The 15,371-nt window shown below is 42.3% G+C and overlaps 1 protein-coding gene across 2 annotated transcripts in view; it reads right to left on the reverse strand.

Annotated features, from left to right (window-relative positions):
* Positions 1-14,739, reverse strand: part of SLC19A2 (solute carrier family 19 member 2) — a 59,375-nt gene extending 44,636 nt beyond the window's left edge. The window contains exons 1-2 of one of the 2 annotated variants that reach the window (XM_061382552.1): positions 13,365-14,739; positions 4,960-5,562 (exon numbers count right to left, since the gene is read on the reverse strand). In XM_061382552.1, the coding sequence (XP_061238536.1) occupies positions 4,960-5,562; positions 13,365-13,562 (801 nt within the window). In that variant the 5' untranslated portion in view covers positions 13,563-14,739. The remainder of the gene's footprint in view (positions 1-4,959; positions 5,563-13,364) is intronic. The other variant, XM_061382551.1, reaches the window with a different exon arrangement.
* Positions 14,740-15,371: the final 632 nt, after the last annotated feature.

Genomic DNA, 15,371 nt, shown 5'->3' on the forward strand with positions numbered 1-15,371 from the left:
ACTTACTAATGCAATCAACAAATAGTCCCTCAGTCAGTCAGTCCAGTCGCTCAGTCGTGTCCGACTCTTTGTGACCCCATGAACCGCAGCATTCCCTGTCCATCACAACTCCCAGAGTCCACCCAAACTCATGTCCACTGAGTTGGTGATGCCATCCAACCATCTCATCCTCTGTCATCCCCTTCTCCTCCTACCCTCAATCTTTCCCAGCATCAGAGTCTTTTCCAATGAGTCAGCTCTTCGCATCAGGTGCCAAAGTATTCGAGTTTCAGTTTCAACATCAGTCCTTCCAATGAACATCCAGGACTGATCTCCTTTAGGATGGACTGGTTGGATCTCCTTGCAGTCCAAGGGACTTGAAAGAGTCTTCTCCAACACCACAGTTTAAAAGCATCAATTCTTTGGCATTCATCTTTCTTTATAGTCCAACTCTCACATCCATACATGACTACAGGAAAAACCATAGCTTTGACTAGACGGACCTTTGTGGACAAAGTAACGTCTCTGCTTTTTAATATACTGTCTAGGTTGGTCATAACTTTCCTTCCAAGGAGTTAAATGTCTTTTAATTTCATGGCTGAAATCACCATCTGTGGTGATTTTGGAGCCCAAAAAAATAAAGTCAGCTGAGTGCCCACAATCTGTCTGGCAATGTTCTAGACACTAGTGACACAACAGGAAAGTTCCTGAAATTTACACTGGAGTAAGGGAGATAGATGATAAATATACACATACAAGAGACCGTACAGTAGGAATACTATAGAAAGACAGTAAACAGGGAATGGGCTAGCAAGCGACTTTGGTATGGAAAAGTAATGATTGCTAAGAATGTTAAATGGCTTTTTAAAAGCGGATGTCTGAGTTGAGACCTGAGTGACATAAAAGAACCAGCCATGAAAATCAGAGCGAAAAGCAGTCCTGACTGAGAGAACCTCCTGAATGAAATTCTGAGGTGAGAAAAGCTTGATGTGTTTCAGCCCAATTAAGAGATAAGGTCAGAGGGGTTGGCAATGAGCCAAACTGTATGAGGTCTTATAGGCCATGATGAGAACTTTGGATTTTCTTCTACATACAATAGAAAAATGTGGACGAAGATAATTAGGGTTTAATGCCTAAACTATGAAGATTTAAGACAAGGGCTGACGATTGCAATTAAATTACTTCTATGGTATTAATTATGTATCCCTACATATATGGGCTGGACAAAAAGACATTGTTCATGGTATGTGTGGGAAGCAGAAGAAAAATGACAGAGTACCTTCACGTCAACCAGCTCACAAAACACAGGATTCTAGAGTCACAGAAAGCTTCATGAGCATCTGGCTTAACATTCTCTACATTTAGGGACAGCCTAATTCAGTTAAAGAAAAATAATTTGTGAATTAGCTCAAAATTCTCCAAGCCAGGCTTCAGCAATACGTGAACCGTGAACTTCCTGATGTTCAAGCTGGTTTTAGAAAGGGCAGAGGAACCAGAGATCAAATTGCCAACATCCGCTGGATCATGGAAAAAGCAAGAGAGTTCCAGAAAAACATCTATTTCTGCTTTATTGACTATGCCAAAGCCTTTGACTGTGTGGATCACAATAAACTGTGGAAAATTCTGAAAGAGACGGGAATACCAGACCACCTGATCTGCCTCTTGAGAAACCTGTATGCAGGTCAGGAAGCAACAGTTAGAACTGGACATGGAACAACAGACTGGTTCCAAATAGGAAAAGGAGTACGTCAAGGCTGTATATTGTCACCCTGCTTATTTAACTTATATGCAGAGTACATCATGAGAAACGCTGGACTGGAAGAAACACAAGCTGGAATCAAGATTGCCGGGAGAAATATCAATAACCTCAGATATGCAGATGACACCACCCTAATGGCAGAAAGTGAAGAGGAACTCAAAAGCCTCTTGATGAAAGTGAAAGTGGAGAGTGAAAAAGTTGGCTTAAAGCTCAACATTCAGAAAATGAAGATCATGGCATCCGGTCCCATCACTTCATGGGAAATAGATGGGGAAACAGTGGAAACAGTGTCAGACTTTATTTTTGGGGGCTCCAAAATCACTGCAGATGGTGACTGCAGCCATGAAATTAAAAGACGCTTACTCCTTGGAAGGAAAGTTATGACCAACCTAGATAGCATATTCAAAGGCAGAGACATTAGTTTGCCAACAAAGGTCTGTCTAGTCAAGGCTATGGTTTTTCCTGTGGTCATGTATGGATGTGAGAGTTAGACTGTGAGGAAGGCTGAGCACCAAAGAATTGATGCTTTTGAACTGTGGTGTTGGAGAAGACTCTTTCAAGTCCCTTGGACTGCAAGGAGATCCAACCAGTCCATTCTGAAGGAGATCAGCCCTGGGATTTCTTTGGAAGGAATGATGCTAAAGCTGAAACTCCAGTACTTTGGCCACCTCATGCAAAGAGTTGACTCATTGGAAAAGACTCTGATGCTGGGAGGGATTGGGGGCAGGAGGAGAAGGGGACGACAGAGGATGAAATGGCTGGATGGCATCACTGACTTGATGGACTTGAGGTGAGTGAACTCCGGGAATTTGTGCTGCGATTCATGGGGTCACAAAGAGTCGGACACGACTGAGCAACTGAACTGACTGAACTGACTGACCAGTACCAGATCCTCATAGCTATTTTTATAGGGCCCAGAATACCAGGGATAACTAATTCAAAGGGAAAATGAAAAATTATTTATAGCCCCACAAATAAATATCTTGGTGAAGGTACAAATCTGTTCTTGATTATTCATATCTAATGATAAAGATAATAATAAAAATTACAATGTATTGATTACCTACTTACAAATACTAACTTGAAAGCTCTAGTGGATTTATTTAATACTTGAAATAGCCCTATGAGGTAGGTATATGAACAAAGGAACTAACAGCCACAGAGAATTAAGAAACCTGCCCAAGATCACCCTGCTGCTAAGTACCAGTACTACAGACTGCCTTTCTTCCTCAAAATCTGCTACACTGTGCTGCAACAGATAATACTGAGTATACACTGAAAATATTTATTTTGCTTCTGTCACTGTTTTACAGAACTCAAACACACATGCACACACAGCACACACATACACACAGAATGCTTCCTAACAGTAAAATGTGTCAGTCTGCAAATAAAAGTATTGCTGTATTAATAGTTCCCAATCCTTATCTCTAAAATGAAAAGGTGATATGATCTAAAGTCCCTTTAACATGCTCTAATTGTTCTATGACTTGTGGTTAGAATCACTTCTAACTCTAAAATTTTATAATTCTTCAGCATGTCAAGTACTGACATCTTGCATATCTACAAATAATAAATATCAAGGTGGTCTAGGACATAATTTTTTAAACCTTAGATTTCAAGTGACTGCTGCTGCTGCTAAGTCGCTTCAGTCATGTCCGACTCTTTGTGACCCTATGGACTGTAGCCTGCCAGGCTCCTCTGTTCATAGGATTCTCCAGGCAAGAATAGTGCAGTGAGTTGCCATTTCCTTCTCCAAGGGATCTTCCTGACCCAGGGATTGAACCCACGTCTCTTACACTTTCTGCACTGGCATACAGGTTCTTTACCACCTAGCACCACCTGGGATGCTAGTCATTAGTAGGTAATAAAATCAATTTAGTGAGCAGTGATCACATTATAAAAAACAAATGGAATGTCAGACAACCATTGTGCTGTAAAACTTTTGTTTCATGGATGACTTTGAAGGGTTCAAGACTTTTGTGGAGGAAGTAACTGCAGATGTGGTGGAAATAGCAAGAAAACTATAATTAGAAAAGAAACCTTAAGTTGTAAATGAACTGCTGAAATTTCATAATAAACTTAAATGGATAAAAGCTACTTCAATGGACAAGCAAAGAAAGTGGTTTCTTGAGATGGAATCTACTCCTGGTAAAGATGCTGTGAAGACTGCTGACGTGACAACAAGGGATCTAGAATATTACATACACTTAGTTCATAAAGCAGGGTTTAAGAGGATTGCCTCCAATTTTCAAAGAAGTTCTACTAGGAGTAAAATGCTACTGAACAGCATTGGTGCTGCAGAGAAATCATTCCCAAAGGAAGTCTATCAAGTGGGAAACTTCACTGTTGTCTTACTTTAAGAAATTGCCACAGTGACCTCTACCTTCAGCAACCACCACCTTGATCAGTCAGTAGCCATCAACATTAAGGCAAGACCCTCCACCAGCAAAAGATTACAACTCACCAAAGGTGCAGATGATGGTTGGCATTTTTTTAGCAATAATGTAATTTAAAATTTAGGCATCTATATTTTTTACACATAATGCCCTTGCACACTTAAAAGACTACAGTATAGTGTAAAAATAACTTTTATATGCACTATGAAACCAAAAAAATTGTGTGACTTTGTTTTATTATGTGATATTTGCTTTATTTCAGTGGTCTGGAACCAAACCTGCAGTATCTTTGAGTTATGACCACACTGCACATAATTTTCAGCAGAGAAGAGGAAGATAAGCTCCTATTCCTAAATACTTTGGACTTCATTTCTGGAAGTAGACATTCATGATTTACTGGAGTCATTTCACCTATTCATTTAGACAACATGTTCTGAGGGGCTTTCTTTATATACCAAGTTCTGAAGATAGAAAGTTGAAGAAGAGATAGACGTTGCTGTGGCTTCTAAGATATCTCCAATATGAGCAATATGTTGAATCAGTTTGACCTGAGAGGTTATTCACTCCAGAGGAGCCTGGTGGGCTATATAGTTCATAGGGTCACAAAGAGTTAGACACAACTGAGCAATTAACACACACTCCAAAGGAAAATACATTTTTCATCCCTCATACAAATCAATGTTATCTTGAATGAATAAATGGAACCAATGAAGCAATTTGAGATAAAACCAGAATCCAAATGAACTGCTGGGTCTCCATCTGTTTTTTTACCACTGGTCTAGCCCCAGAGTAGCAACCACAGGCTCTGAAGGCTGAGCTTACCTGCTCCTCCACCGGTGGCTCCTCCCGATTTAGAGGGATTTTTGATTCAACGTCCTCCCACTGCGGACGGTGGTTAGAAGCTGCGGTGTCAGTAGCAACGCCACCATTTTGTATCTTGATGCCATTTGTCCCCTGGCAGGAGGGAGGAACGTGATGAAAGAAAAGGCTCTTCTGTGGCATAGGCAGAAACCAGGCCACAGCGAAGGCCACAGAAACACAGGTGAGAGAGATGACATTCAGGCTGAACAGGGACCAGGATGCCACTGAGACGAGGATCTGCCCCAGGACAGAGCCCACTGTGAAGCCCACCAATGTGGCACTTCGACAGTAGCTCGTGACTTTCTGGTACATGCTCAGGTCTACCACACTGTAGATGTAGGAGTAGTAGGCAATTTCAGTGGCAGTGGCGATGCCATAGAAGAATTCCAAGAACTGAATGGCCAGCAGTCCCTGGGCATACAGCAGCATGAACCACGTAACAATAAGGCTGAGTCCCTGGAGCAGAACGACAGGCTTATAGCGGAGGTAGTCTGTGGCAAGGAACACAGGAAACAGCAGCACCAGGTAAGAGTAAGTCCATACTGGATATATTTCATTGAAGACCTGGTAGAAAAAGGATAAAACCCTGTTAGTGACCTCAAACAAACTGGAATATTCATTAATAATTTATTCTTATAAAACAATCTACCATAACCTCAAAGATCTCATTCTTAGCAAACAAAGAAATCTCATCAACAATTCTGAGAATTGTTTGGAATTCACTTCCCTGTTTCCATCCCATCACCTCTTCCTAATATCTTCCCTATTCATCGAGGCCTAGTTCAATGCCTTCCTCATCCTGGAAGACTTGGCTACAGTTGATGGTATTTGTAACCCAACATCCAAAGCTCTCTTGACACTGCTTTCTATGTGTCACTCTCTTCAATTACCTCATAGCACTGCTTGTTAACCATGGTTACACATCTCCCAAGGAGCTTTAAAAATTTTGGAAGCCTAGCCACAGGCATTTTTTCAAAACTTCCCAGGAGATTTTAACATGAGCCAGAGTTTAGAACCACTGCTGGAGAAGGCAATGGCAACCCACTCCAGCACTTTTGCCTGGAAAATCCCATGGACGGAGGAGCCTGGTAGGCTGCAGTCCATGGGGTCGATAAGAGTCGGACATGACTGAGCGACTTCACTTTCACTTTTCACTTTCAGGCATTGGAGAAGGAAATGGCAACCCACTCCAGTGTTCCTGCCTGGAGAATCCCAGGGACAGGGAAGCCTGGTGGGCTGCCGTCTATGGGGTCGCACAGAGTTGGACACGACTGAAGCGACTTAGCAGCAGCAGCAGCAGCTTTACAGGTTCTTTCAGGGTGGACTTTACTTTCATTTGCACAGCCTGCATACTGTTTAGAAGATACTTGGCTGAATAAATGCTTTGGAAACAAACCAATGTTTTGGAATCATCATCAGTTCTTACTTTCAGCCACAGAATGGGGAACATAGATCCTACAGATTGATTAGGTTTTTCTGTTATTAAGTTTCACTTCTTTGGGGTAACAGGAATAGATCAAGAAAGCAACTCTGTCCTACAGTCTTAACAGCGTAACAATCTATGGATGAAGCATCATAAGCAACTCTGGTGCCTTTCTTTTTGCGTATCTATGATATGGAAATGGAAAAAAAAGGAAGGTTTTGTTTCCTTTTTCATTAATTTTTCACTGGAAGACAGTAGAAATAATTATTAAACCAAAAAGACCCCCGCTGGAAGTTTAGTTCCATCATTCACTGAATGATTTTAAGTTGATTTTTTTTAAGTTCCCTTTAGCCATCTCCATCATCAGTAAAAGAGAAGGAAAACCTATGCCACAGGGTTGTTTGTTGCAAGGGCTAAATGAGAAAATACATGTAAGTCACTTACTCCACCATCTTTTCATAGGTCTAAAGACTTAAGGACTGAAGCTAAAACACAGACCACTTGAGACAATATGCATTAAATTAATTGATTTAAGACTCCATTCTTCAAATAAGAATCATTGCAGGTAGGAGACGTTTTACTCTTCTCACACCTACCCCAGAGCCTAGCAAATTCCTGGGGGCTTAATAATAAGTCAGTTTCTAAGTGATCATTAAGTTCAGATTGGTGACCTCAGTTTTTAAGTGCTTTCTGAAAGGTAGTCCTGCTAACAGGCTAAATACTTTGTGATGGAGCGATATAACCCTCTACTTTTTTTTAATTCTCATGTATACCTCAGTTCACCCAAGTGTAACATGGACTAATCATTTTAAAGTTTTAGAGGAACAATATAGTAAAAAATCATTATAAAATATTTGCCAATGTAGAGAACAACTATAAAAGGAAAACATAATCTGAGATACATTTTAGACTTGATTTCTGATTGGCTGAGCATCAAAAGTGATTCATCTATGGAGATTACTCAGCCACAAAAAGGAATGAAGTCAGCTGAACTGAGGTGGAGGAAACTAGAATTTGTTATATGGAGTGAAATAAGTCAGAAAGAGGAAAACCAACATTGTATATTAATGCATATATATGGAATCTAGAAAAAGAGTACTGATGAACCTACTTTCAGGGCAGAAGCAGAGATGCAGAAGTAGAGAACACACTTGTGGAAAGAAGAGCAGGGGAAGGAGAGGGTGGGATGAACTGAGCGAGTATCACTGAAACATATACACTACCATGTGTAAAACAGCTAGTGGGAAGTTGCTGTGCAACACAGGGAGCTCAGACCAGTGGTCTGTGATGACCCCAAGGGGTGGGGTGGGGTGGGATGGGAGGGAGGTTCAAGAGGGAGTGAATATATGTATACTTACGGCTGACTCACCGTGTTGTATGGCAGAAACCAACACACATTGTAAAGCAATTATCCTCCAATTAACAGTAAATTTGAAAAAAATGGAAAAAAAAAGTGATTGATCTAATAGCCTCACCTTCATGAATTCTGGTCTAATTTCTGTTTCTAAATCATTTAGCAACCTCCATTTACCAGGAAACTTTCTTGTGACTGAACGTATACATAAAAGAACAACATAAAAGAATAACTGAGAACGGCAGAAATGATTCCAATTCACAAGTGTAGAAATTTTAGCAAACGAGGAACAAAGTGCACTTGGCTGACACAGCACAGGGTCAGACACTTCTCAGTAGAAAAGCAGAGCAGAGAAGGGCAAGCTTGAGATTAAAGTCCTGAAGCGTGAAGGCGTCCCTACAGACTTTGCACAGGTGTGTTCCATTAGCAAATTTCCACTTCTTTTCAGCCTATAGTTTTAGATATTCTCCCATAGTTTTCTTAGGTGTGAAACTGCCTCCTCTGGTTGACTCTGCATGTTTCTCCACCTTCACATTTTCCTAACACAATACCACAGAGCTGTTAACCATCACAACTTCCTTTAAAAAATACCTTTCTTCTGAACTCCATCTTTGTTCTGCAGTGCACTCCATGGGAGGTTCACTGATTCTTCACTCCAGTAATACTGTCCGTACTCTTACGTGTTATATACCTTTCAGTACTAGCTGTCCCCAAAAGCTACCAAGTTTTTATTATATACATCTCGTCCTTTCAATTACCAATTTAAAGTGTTTATACTTATGAGTCTAATTCCACTCCTAATACAAAAACCACAATTTAGATAATGAAGATGAGGAAGAGCAATGCCAAGCAGAAACAAAAATAAGGCAAGCAGGGGGGAAAAGACCAGATGTGTTCTCTTTAAGTTATTCTAAATAAGAAATCAGAATTTACTCCTAGGAGAGACATCAACCCAAGTAGATGGCCTCTTCCACAGTATTGTCAGCAGTATAACAGAGCATCTGTTACACACTATGCTAATCACCTCACCTGTATGATCTCATTTCATCCAAACAAGGCTAAGAGGTAATTGCTTTTATCATCTCTATCTTACAACCAAAGTAACTAGGCCTTAAGTGAATTGCCCAAAGTTATCCCACCAAGTCACTGGCAGAGGGAGAACCTGACTGGATATTCTGAATCTACCACATTCAAACGCCCCATTTCTTCAATCAGAAAACTGCTTTTGATTATCTACGATGTCCCCCCCTTACTTCTAATGCCGACAGCACCTTTTCCAACCTGTATAGGGGTGCTTTTATGGGGCTTTCAAGAAGAAAGAAGACCAAACAACCTACAGAGCTTAGCCACTGGGTCTCCAAAAGAGCATCCCTTCTCAGGATAGTTAGGGAGTCTGAGATGGACATGTACACACTGCTATATTTAAAATGGATAATCAACAAGGACCTACTGTAAAGCACAGAGAACTCTTGCCCAATGCTCTGTGGCAGCCTGGATGGGAGGCGGGTTTAGAGGAGAATGGATATGTGTATATGCATGGCTGAGTCCCTTTGCTGTTCACCTCAAACTATCACAACACTTTAATCAGCTGTACCCCAACGCAAAATAAAAAGCTAAGAGTAAAAAAAAGAAGATCCCTTCTCTCTCAGTGGCTCCAAGGAGAAGCCGTGGTACCAGGAAATAACTTCTTTGATGGATACTTTCCCTTCAGGAAACTTCCTACATGCAAAAATGTACAGATTACAGAGATTACTTTCTATCTCATTGCCCATACTTGGACAATACCCTCTTATCTCAGGTAACATCTGCCATTCGAGAAAAGGGAATTGATTTTATTCTAAAGTGTCTTTCACAGATCTTTGGATCAGAGCTTGTTTGTGCTTTCTTCTGAGACACAAACAGTTAAGGAAAAACATGTTTAATTCTGCTTTCCTCGATGTGTATGCCCAGCATAAACTAAATAAATAAATATTTAAAAAAAATTTAAATTAAAAAAAAAAAGGAGGGAATATATGTATACCTATGGCTGATTCATGTTGAGGTTTGACAGAAAACAACAAAATTCTGTAAAGCAATTATCCCTCAATAAAAAATAAATACATTTAAAAAAAATGTTTAGTTTTAAACTCTAATTTAGCTTTAGACTTTTACAATCAAGTTTCATTTAGACTACTAGTTAATAAGCACTTACAATACTATTTCCAAACCATATGAAGATTACAAAAACAGACAGACAAAAAAAGAATAAAACGAAGCCTCAGTTCTCCAGGAGTTCTGAACCTAGTGAAGAATACATACACACAAATTACTGATAAGGGAGAATAGGAAATACGGGGTTGCTTCTTTGAACTGGACCTTGAAGGATGAGAAAATCAGAGGCCAACAGAAAGATATCAAGAGTTCTGTAGAAGATTATCCCAAGCAGAGATCACATCTTTCAGTACAAGCCAGTAGATGAGAGAATGGATATGCTGGATTTATGACTATAAGATTAACATGGATGGAGTTTGAGCACATATTAATAGAAGGCAAGAGGAAGAAGAATGGAGTAGGAGATAAGGATGTTAACAAGTAAGAGCCAAATTCTGTAAGGCTCTGAATAGTAGGTACAGTAGTTTTAATATATTAAATCAAATGCTTTAAAAACATCAAAGGGACTTCTCTGGTGGTCCAGTGGCTAAGACTCCACGCTCCCTACATGGGGGGCCCAGGTTCAATCCCTGGTCAAGGAAACCACATGCCACAACTAAGACCCATTGCAGCCAAATAAATAAAATAGCCCACCAGGCTCTTCTATCTGGGATTTTCCAGTCAAGAATACTGGAGTGGGTTGCCATTTCCTCCTCCAGGGGATGTTCCCCATCCAGGGATGGACCCCCCATCTCCTGCACTGGCAGGCGGACTCTTTACTGCTGAGCCACTGGCAAAGCCCCAAAGAACAGTACTGAATGTCAAATCCCATGCTGAAAAAGGTGAAAGGATAAAAAGGGTTTTGGTGGTAAAGAGCTCTATTTTATTAAAAGTTGGCTTTTAACTACTGAAATACAAATTTTAACCTATCTAAAATTTATAAAGTGATACAGGTTAACGGTTTTCCTGTAATCTAAGGAAGAAATCCTTTGAGAATGGAAAGAGGAAATTCTGTCCTTTTTCTCCTCCTTTTGTTTTTGGACCTGGTTAACAATAGCTCTATCTAAGATGATCACATTTATCCCTTCTAAAGTCTCCTGGAGGAAATATAAAATTCAACACAAATATTACTAACCATGATTTGACATTCATTTTCCTAAAAAAAAAAAAAAATCATATAATATTAAATAAATAACTGTCCAGAGGTGAAAAACAAGCACTCAGGAAGGAGAACAAGTTGTGCTATTTATTTCAGTTATTAGAGATTTTAAAAATCTAGGATTCCGGAGAGGCTGGACAGAGCTATACTGTGCCTGACCAACAGAACAGAATCAGCCACAATTCTGAGGTTCTCGGAGACAAACGACATCCTTTTCCAGACCTCTGGATTTCTCTTCAAACCCCGCCCTCTTCCTCCACTAATCTGCAGCGACAGAAGCATGCTCTGTTTTCGTTACACATTCAGCAAATTTTTCCTGGGCCTGGCACCCCTGCTTTATTGCACTACACCCCGCCCCCAACATATTTCATTCGCCCTAGGAAGATTTCTGATAATCAGGGCACATGATGGCACGTCACACAGCAATTCTGCCCAGGGCACTTGTATAAAGCAGACTGGCTTTCAAATAGCAACACTGGAAGCATGTTTCTCCTCCCTGTGCCTCTCTTTCAGGCAAGGTGCAGATCACATGGCAGGTCACATGAAACTTTAATTGTGAATAGCTCAAAAGTAGTGTCATTTCTGCTTCAGAGGTCAGGCCTCAGATTCAGTGTTGTTTGGGGGTGTTCTATTAATAGAATCATTCTATTTAAGGAAGTCATGTTCCTTCTTCTAGAATCATTCTGTTCACAGGAGTTGGCCCTTTCCACTTCATTACTGTTTTTAACCAATATTCTAATTCAAACAGGTAATGAGTAACTGTTACAGTTCCTTGTGGAGCAGTCCATAAGACTGAGAAATAAAGCTGAAGTTGGGTAAAAGTTAATGCTACTTGCTAGCTGCAAGGCAATATGAGAAACTCAAATGAAATCCTCAACCCAGGGTTCAAGGCCAGAATTTCAATTCCCTTGTTAAATGCCCTTGAAAATGGAAGAGCAATGCAACAACAAATTGGAACATAAGTAATTACATCCTGCTCTGACCTGTTATGCAGGGGTATTCAAAAGAGGTGACCAGTAATCACTGTGAAGGGAGTAAGATTTAAATAGGAGGACTTCACTGGGAGCAGCTGGGGCAGGGAGGCAGGGTGAGAGGAGTGGACACTGCAAAAAAGGGACAGCTAACATCTGCACTCAGCTTTCACCCTTTGTGGTGTTCTAGAAAGGAATACCAGATCTCAGCTTCCATGCTTTGTAGTATCCAAGGAAGAGGATGCTGAATCTGCTTTCTTTGGGTTGTATGGGAGTAACTTCAATTGAATTCCTTTTCCAGTTAAGGTCTTTCTTTTTCAAACAACAGGTGTTGAGATTGACATACACTTATGAAGAGTTGAGCATATTTTTATTTTATTTTATTTTTAAACTTTACACAATTGTATTAGTTTTGCCAAATATCAAAATGAATCCTCCACAGGTATACATGTGTTCCCCATCCTGAACCCTCCTCCCTCCTCACTCCTCCCTCCCCATACACACAACGCACTTCTAAAGTACTTACAAATTCTCCTAGGGAAAATCAATCACCAAGAAGTTCTTGATCATGGACTATGTAATCTCAATTACTCTGAACATCGCGGGCAGAACAGGAGCAAAACTAACATCCGTGAGGCAACAATTTACAATGCACGAAAAACTATAATTAAATGACAACTGTGTGATACCATCTAAATATCTACTTTTATCACAGAGAGGTGGGGGGGGGGAGCAGTGAGGCGTATCCTTGGACACAGTCTCACCCAATAAAAATCAAGATGACGGTTCTTGTTCTGTACACTTCTTACTTGAGCACGATCATCCGTCAAGGGTAAACAATGTAAAGAAGGGGAAGAAGAAGGTGCAGCAGGTAGAGGGGAGGATCCTTTCAGAAAGTAGGAGTCACTCGGCATGTGGCTCCTTACTTTACGGCAGCAAATATTTATTTAAACCTCTCCCCCGCCCCCAAGATGGGTCAGTTGGAGCAGAGTGGGGCTACTGCAACATCAACACATCGCCTGAAGCACACGTGCACTGGGGCTCCCAAACCCCGAACCACGCTCCGAGTCCTTCACCTAAGACCTGCCCTTCCAATCCGACCAAGGACAGAAACACAGCGTGAATTAAGGCAGCGCCCAACACGGAGCCGCCTTCCAACTGGGGAAAGTCAGCAATCTCTGGCCAGAATGCCTCCCCGCGGCTCGAGCGTCTTTCTCCCTCCGCCTTTCCTCACCTGCGTCCCCTCCGACCCGCTCTCAACTATTTCCTCACATCTCGGCCGGTCCGCGCCCCGCGCCGGCCAAGCCACCGCCAGCCAGCCGCGCTTACCTCCCTCTCGGTCAGGTTCTTGTCCGGCCCCAGCAGGTAAGGCGTCAGGAAGGGCTCGGACGGCCTGAGGCTGGCGAAGAAACCATAGGCGCAGAGCAGCGCGGTGGGCAAGAACCAGCACTCGCGTGGGACCCGAGCTGTGCGCAGGAGCATGGTGGCCGCCGCCGCCCGCCGGGACACCGGGCCGGGCACGACCATCCGGGGGGCGGGGACACGGCCCCTTCCTTCTTTTTCTTCCTGCCAACTAGAGTGAGGCTGAAGCTCTGCCCCTAGCGCAGGCACCTGCAATTGCAAGTGGCGCCTCCTCCCGGCAGGGGCAGGCAGTTCTGGGATACCCGCTTCCCACCGCAGCTCGTCCCAGGCTTTCCCAGCGTCCGGAGGCACACGTGCCGCAGCCCTCCAGCCGCGCCGCCGAAAACTAGCCACGCCCTCCGCCACCGCCTACCTGCCTAGAACCAATTGGAGAGGACGCCGGGCAGTGGCTTCTCTCCCATTGGTCGGTGGCTCACAAGATGCGAACCCGCGTAGGCGGTGGCGGCGAGTGCGTGACCGCTGACGTCCTCTGGCTCAGGAGCAGAGAACGTGTAGGACTCTGGTGAGAACGCGGGGATGAGAGGCCCGGGAGCGCACTGCTTAAGCGGAAAGCCCTCCGCCCACGCTGGAGGTTGGCTAGTGCATTCGCGGTGTTGCAGCTCACAGGTCACGAGTGCTCGGCGTGGGCCTCATCCCCAGCAGGAGGAGCGTACTGTATCACAGTTAGCTTCTCATTCTTAACCACGGTCCCTCTTAGAACGTCCGTTCAGATTCTCTTTCCCAGGTGGCCAGCACCAAAGATTTAACCTTGGGACGGGGGAATGCTCTGCCTTTCTTCCAGTAGATTTCCGGCTCTTAAACTGTATTCATCTGCAGTAAAAAAAAAAAAGAAGCCCGGTGTCTAAGCGTTCTGAGGCTTTGACCAAGAGCCTGAGCAGGAAAAAGCAGATAAAATACTGAGAAAAGAATGAAAGAGCCAGACACTTAAAGAGAAAGATGTTCTGGAGTCCTGATTTGAAAGCGCTTTGGCTTTATTTTGTTACAATTTGTAAGCGGAATACAATGAAAGCAAACATAGCTGTAAGTATACCCAGTGTTTAAAAGATAAAGGGGAAATCCCGAATCATTATAGCAATCACGAATTATGATCCGTCTCTTTATTTAAAAAACCACAACAGAGGTCTTGGCATAGTTTTCAAGGACAAAGCGTGTCAAGAATCCGCAATGCTTTCTTTCATTTCTCTAAGCCTTTTTCTGCCTGACTCAGCTTGACTGTATCCCAGTCCTCCTACTGCAGACCAGCTGCACCATTTAAAGCAATTTTCCCTATGCTGTATTTACAGAGTAACAGATCCTACCAGAAACTCAGAGAAAACATTTTTAACTCTGTTTTGCATAATATATGTTAGACCTATCTAGCCCAGTTTTCCTCCTGAGTCAGCAAATGACAATTTCTGCAAAAAGAATACTTTTTGCAATAGCCATAAAAGTAACTCTACTAAATGAAACAACATACTAGTAAAGGGAAAGGAGATTTGTTTCTAAAACTGCACAAGTGAATGCACCAAAGTACGTGAGTCAATCGGTTGCTGAAGAAATGCAGTTGTTGTTATACATCTATCGGTCGTGATAGCCAATGTTTAAGTCACTCAGTTGTGTCTGACTCCTTGTAACCCCATGGTATGTAGCCTACCAGGCTCCTCAGCCCATGGGATTTTCAAGGCAAGAATACTGGAGTGGGTTGTCATTTCCTTCTCCAGGAGATCTTCCTGATGCAGGGATTGAACCCCGGTCTCCCACATTGTAGGCAGATGCTTTACCAGCTGAGCCACCAAGGAAGTCATACATCTATCTATGGGTCTCAAAGTGTGGTCCAGGAAGCCCTAGGGAACCTTGGCATCATTCCAGAATTCCACAGGGTCAAACTACTTTTGTAATAATACTAAGATTTTATTTCCTTTTGCACTCTGAAGA

The sequence above is a fragment of the Bos javanicus genome, chromosome 16, assembly GCF_032452875.1.
Source record: "Bos javanicus breed banteng chromosome 16, ARS-OSU_banteng_1.0, whole genome shotgun sequence".
Classification (NCBI taxonomy): domain Eukaryota; kingdom Metazoa; phylum Chordata; class Mammalia; order Artiodactyla; family Bovidae; genus Bos; species Bos javanicus.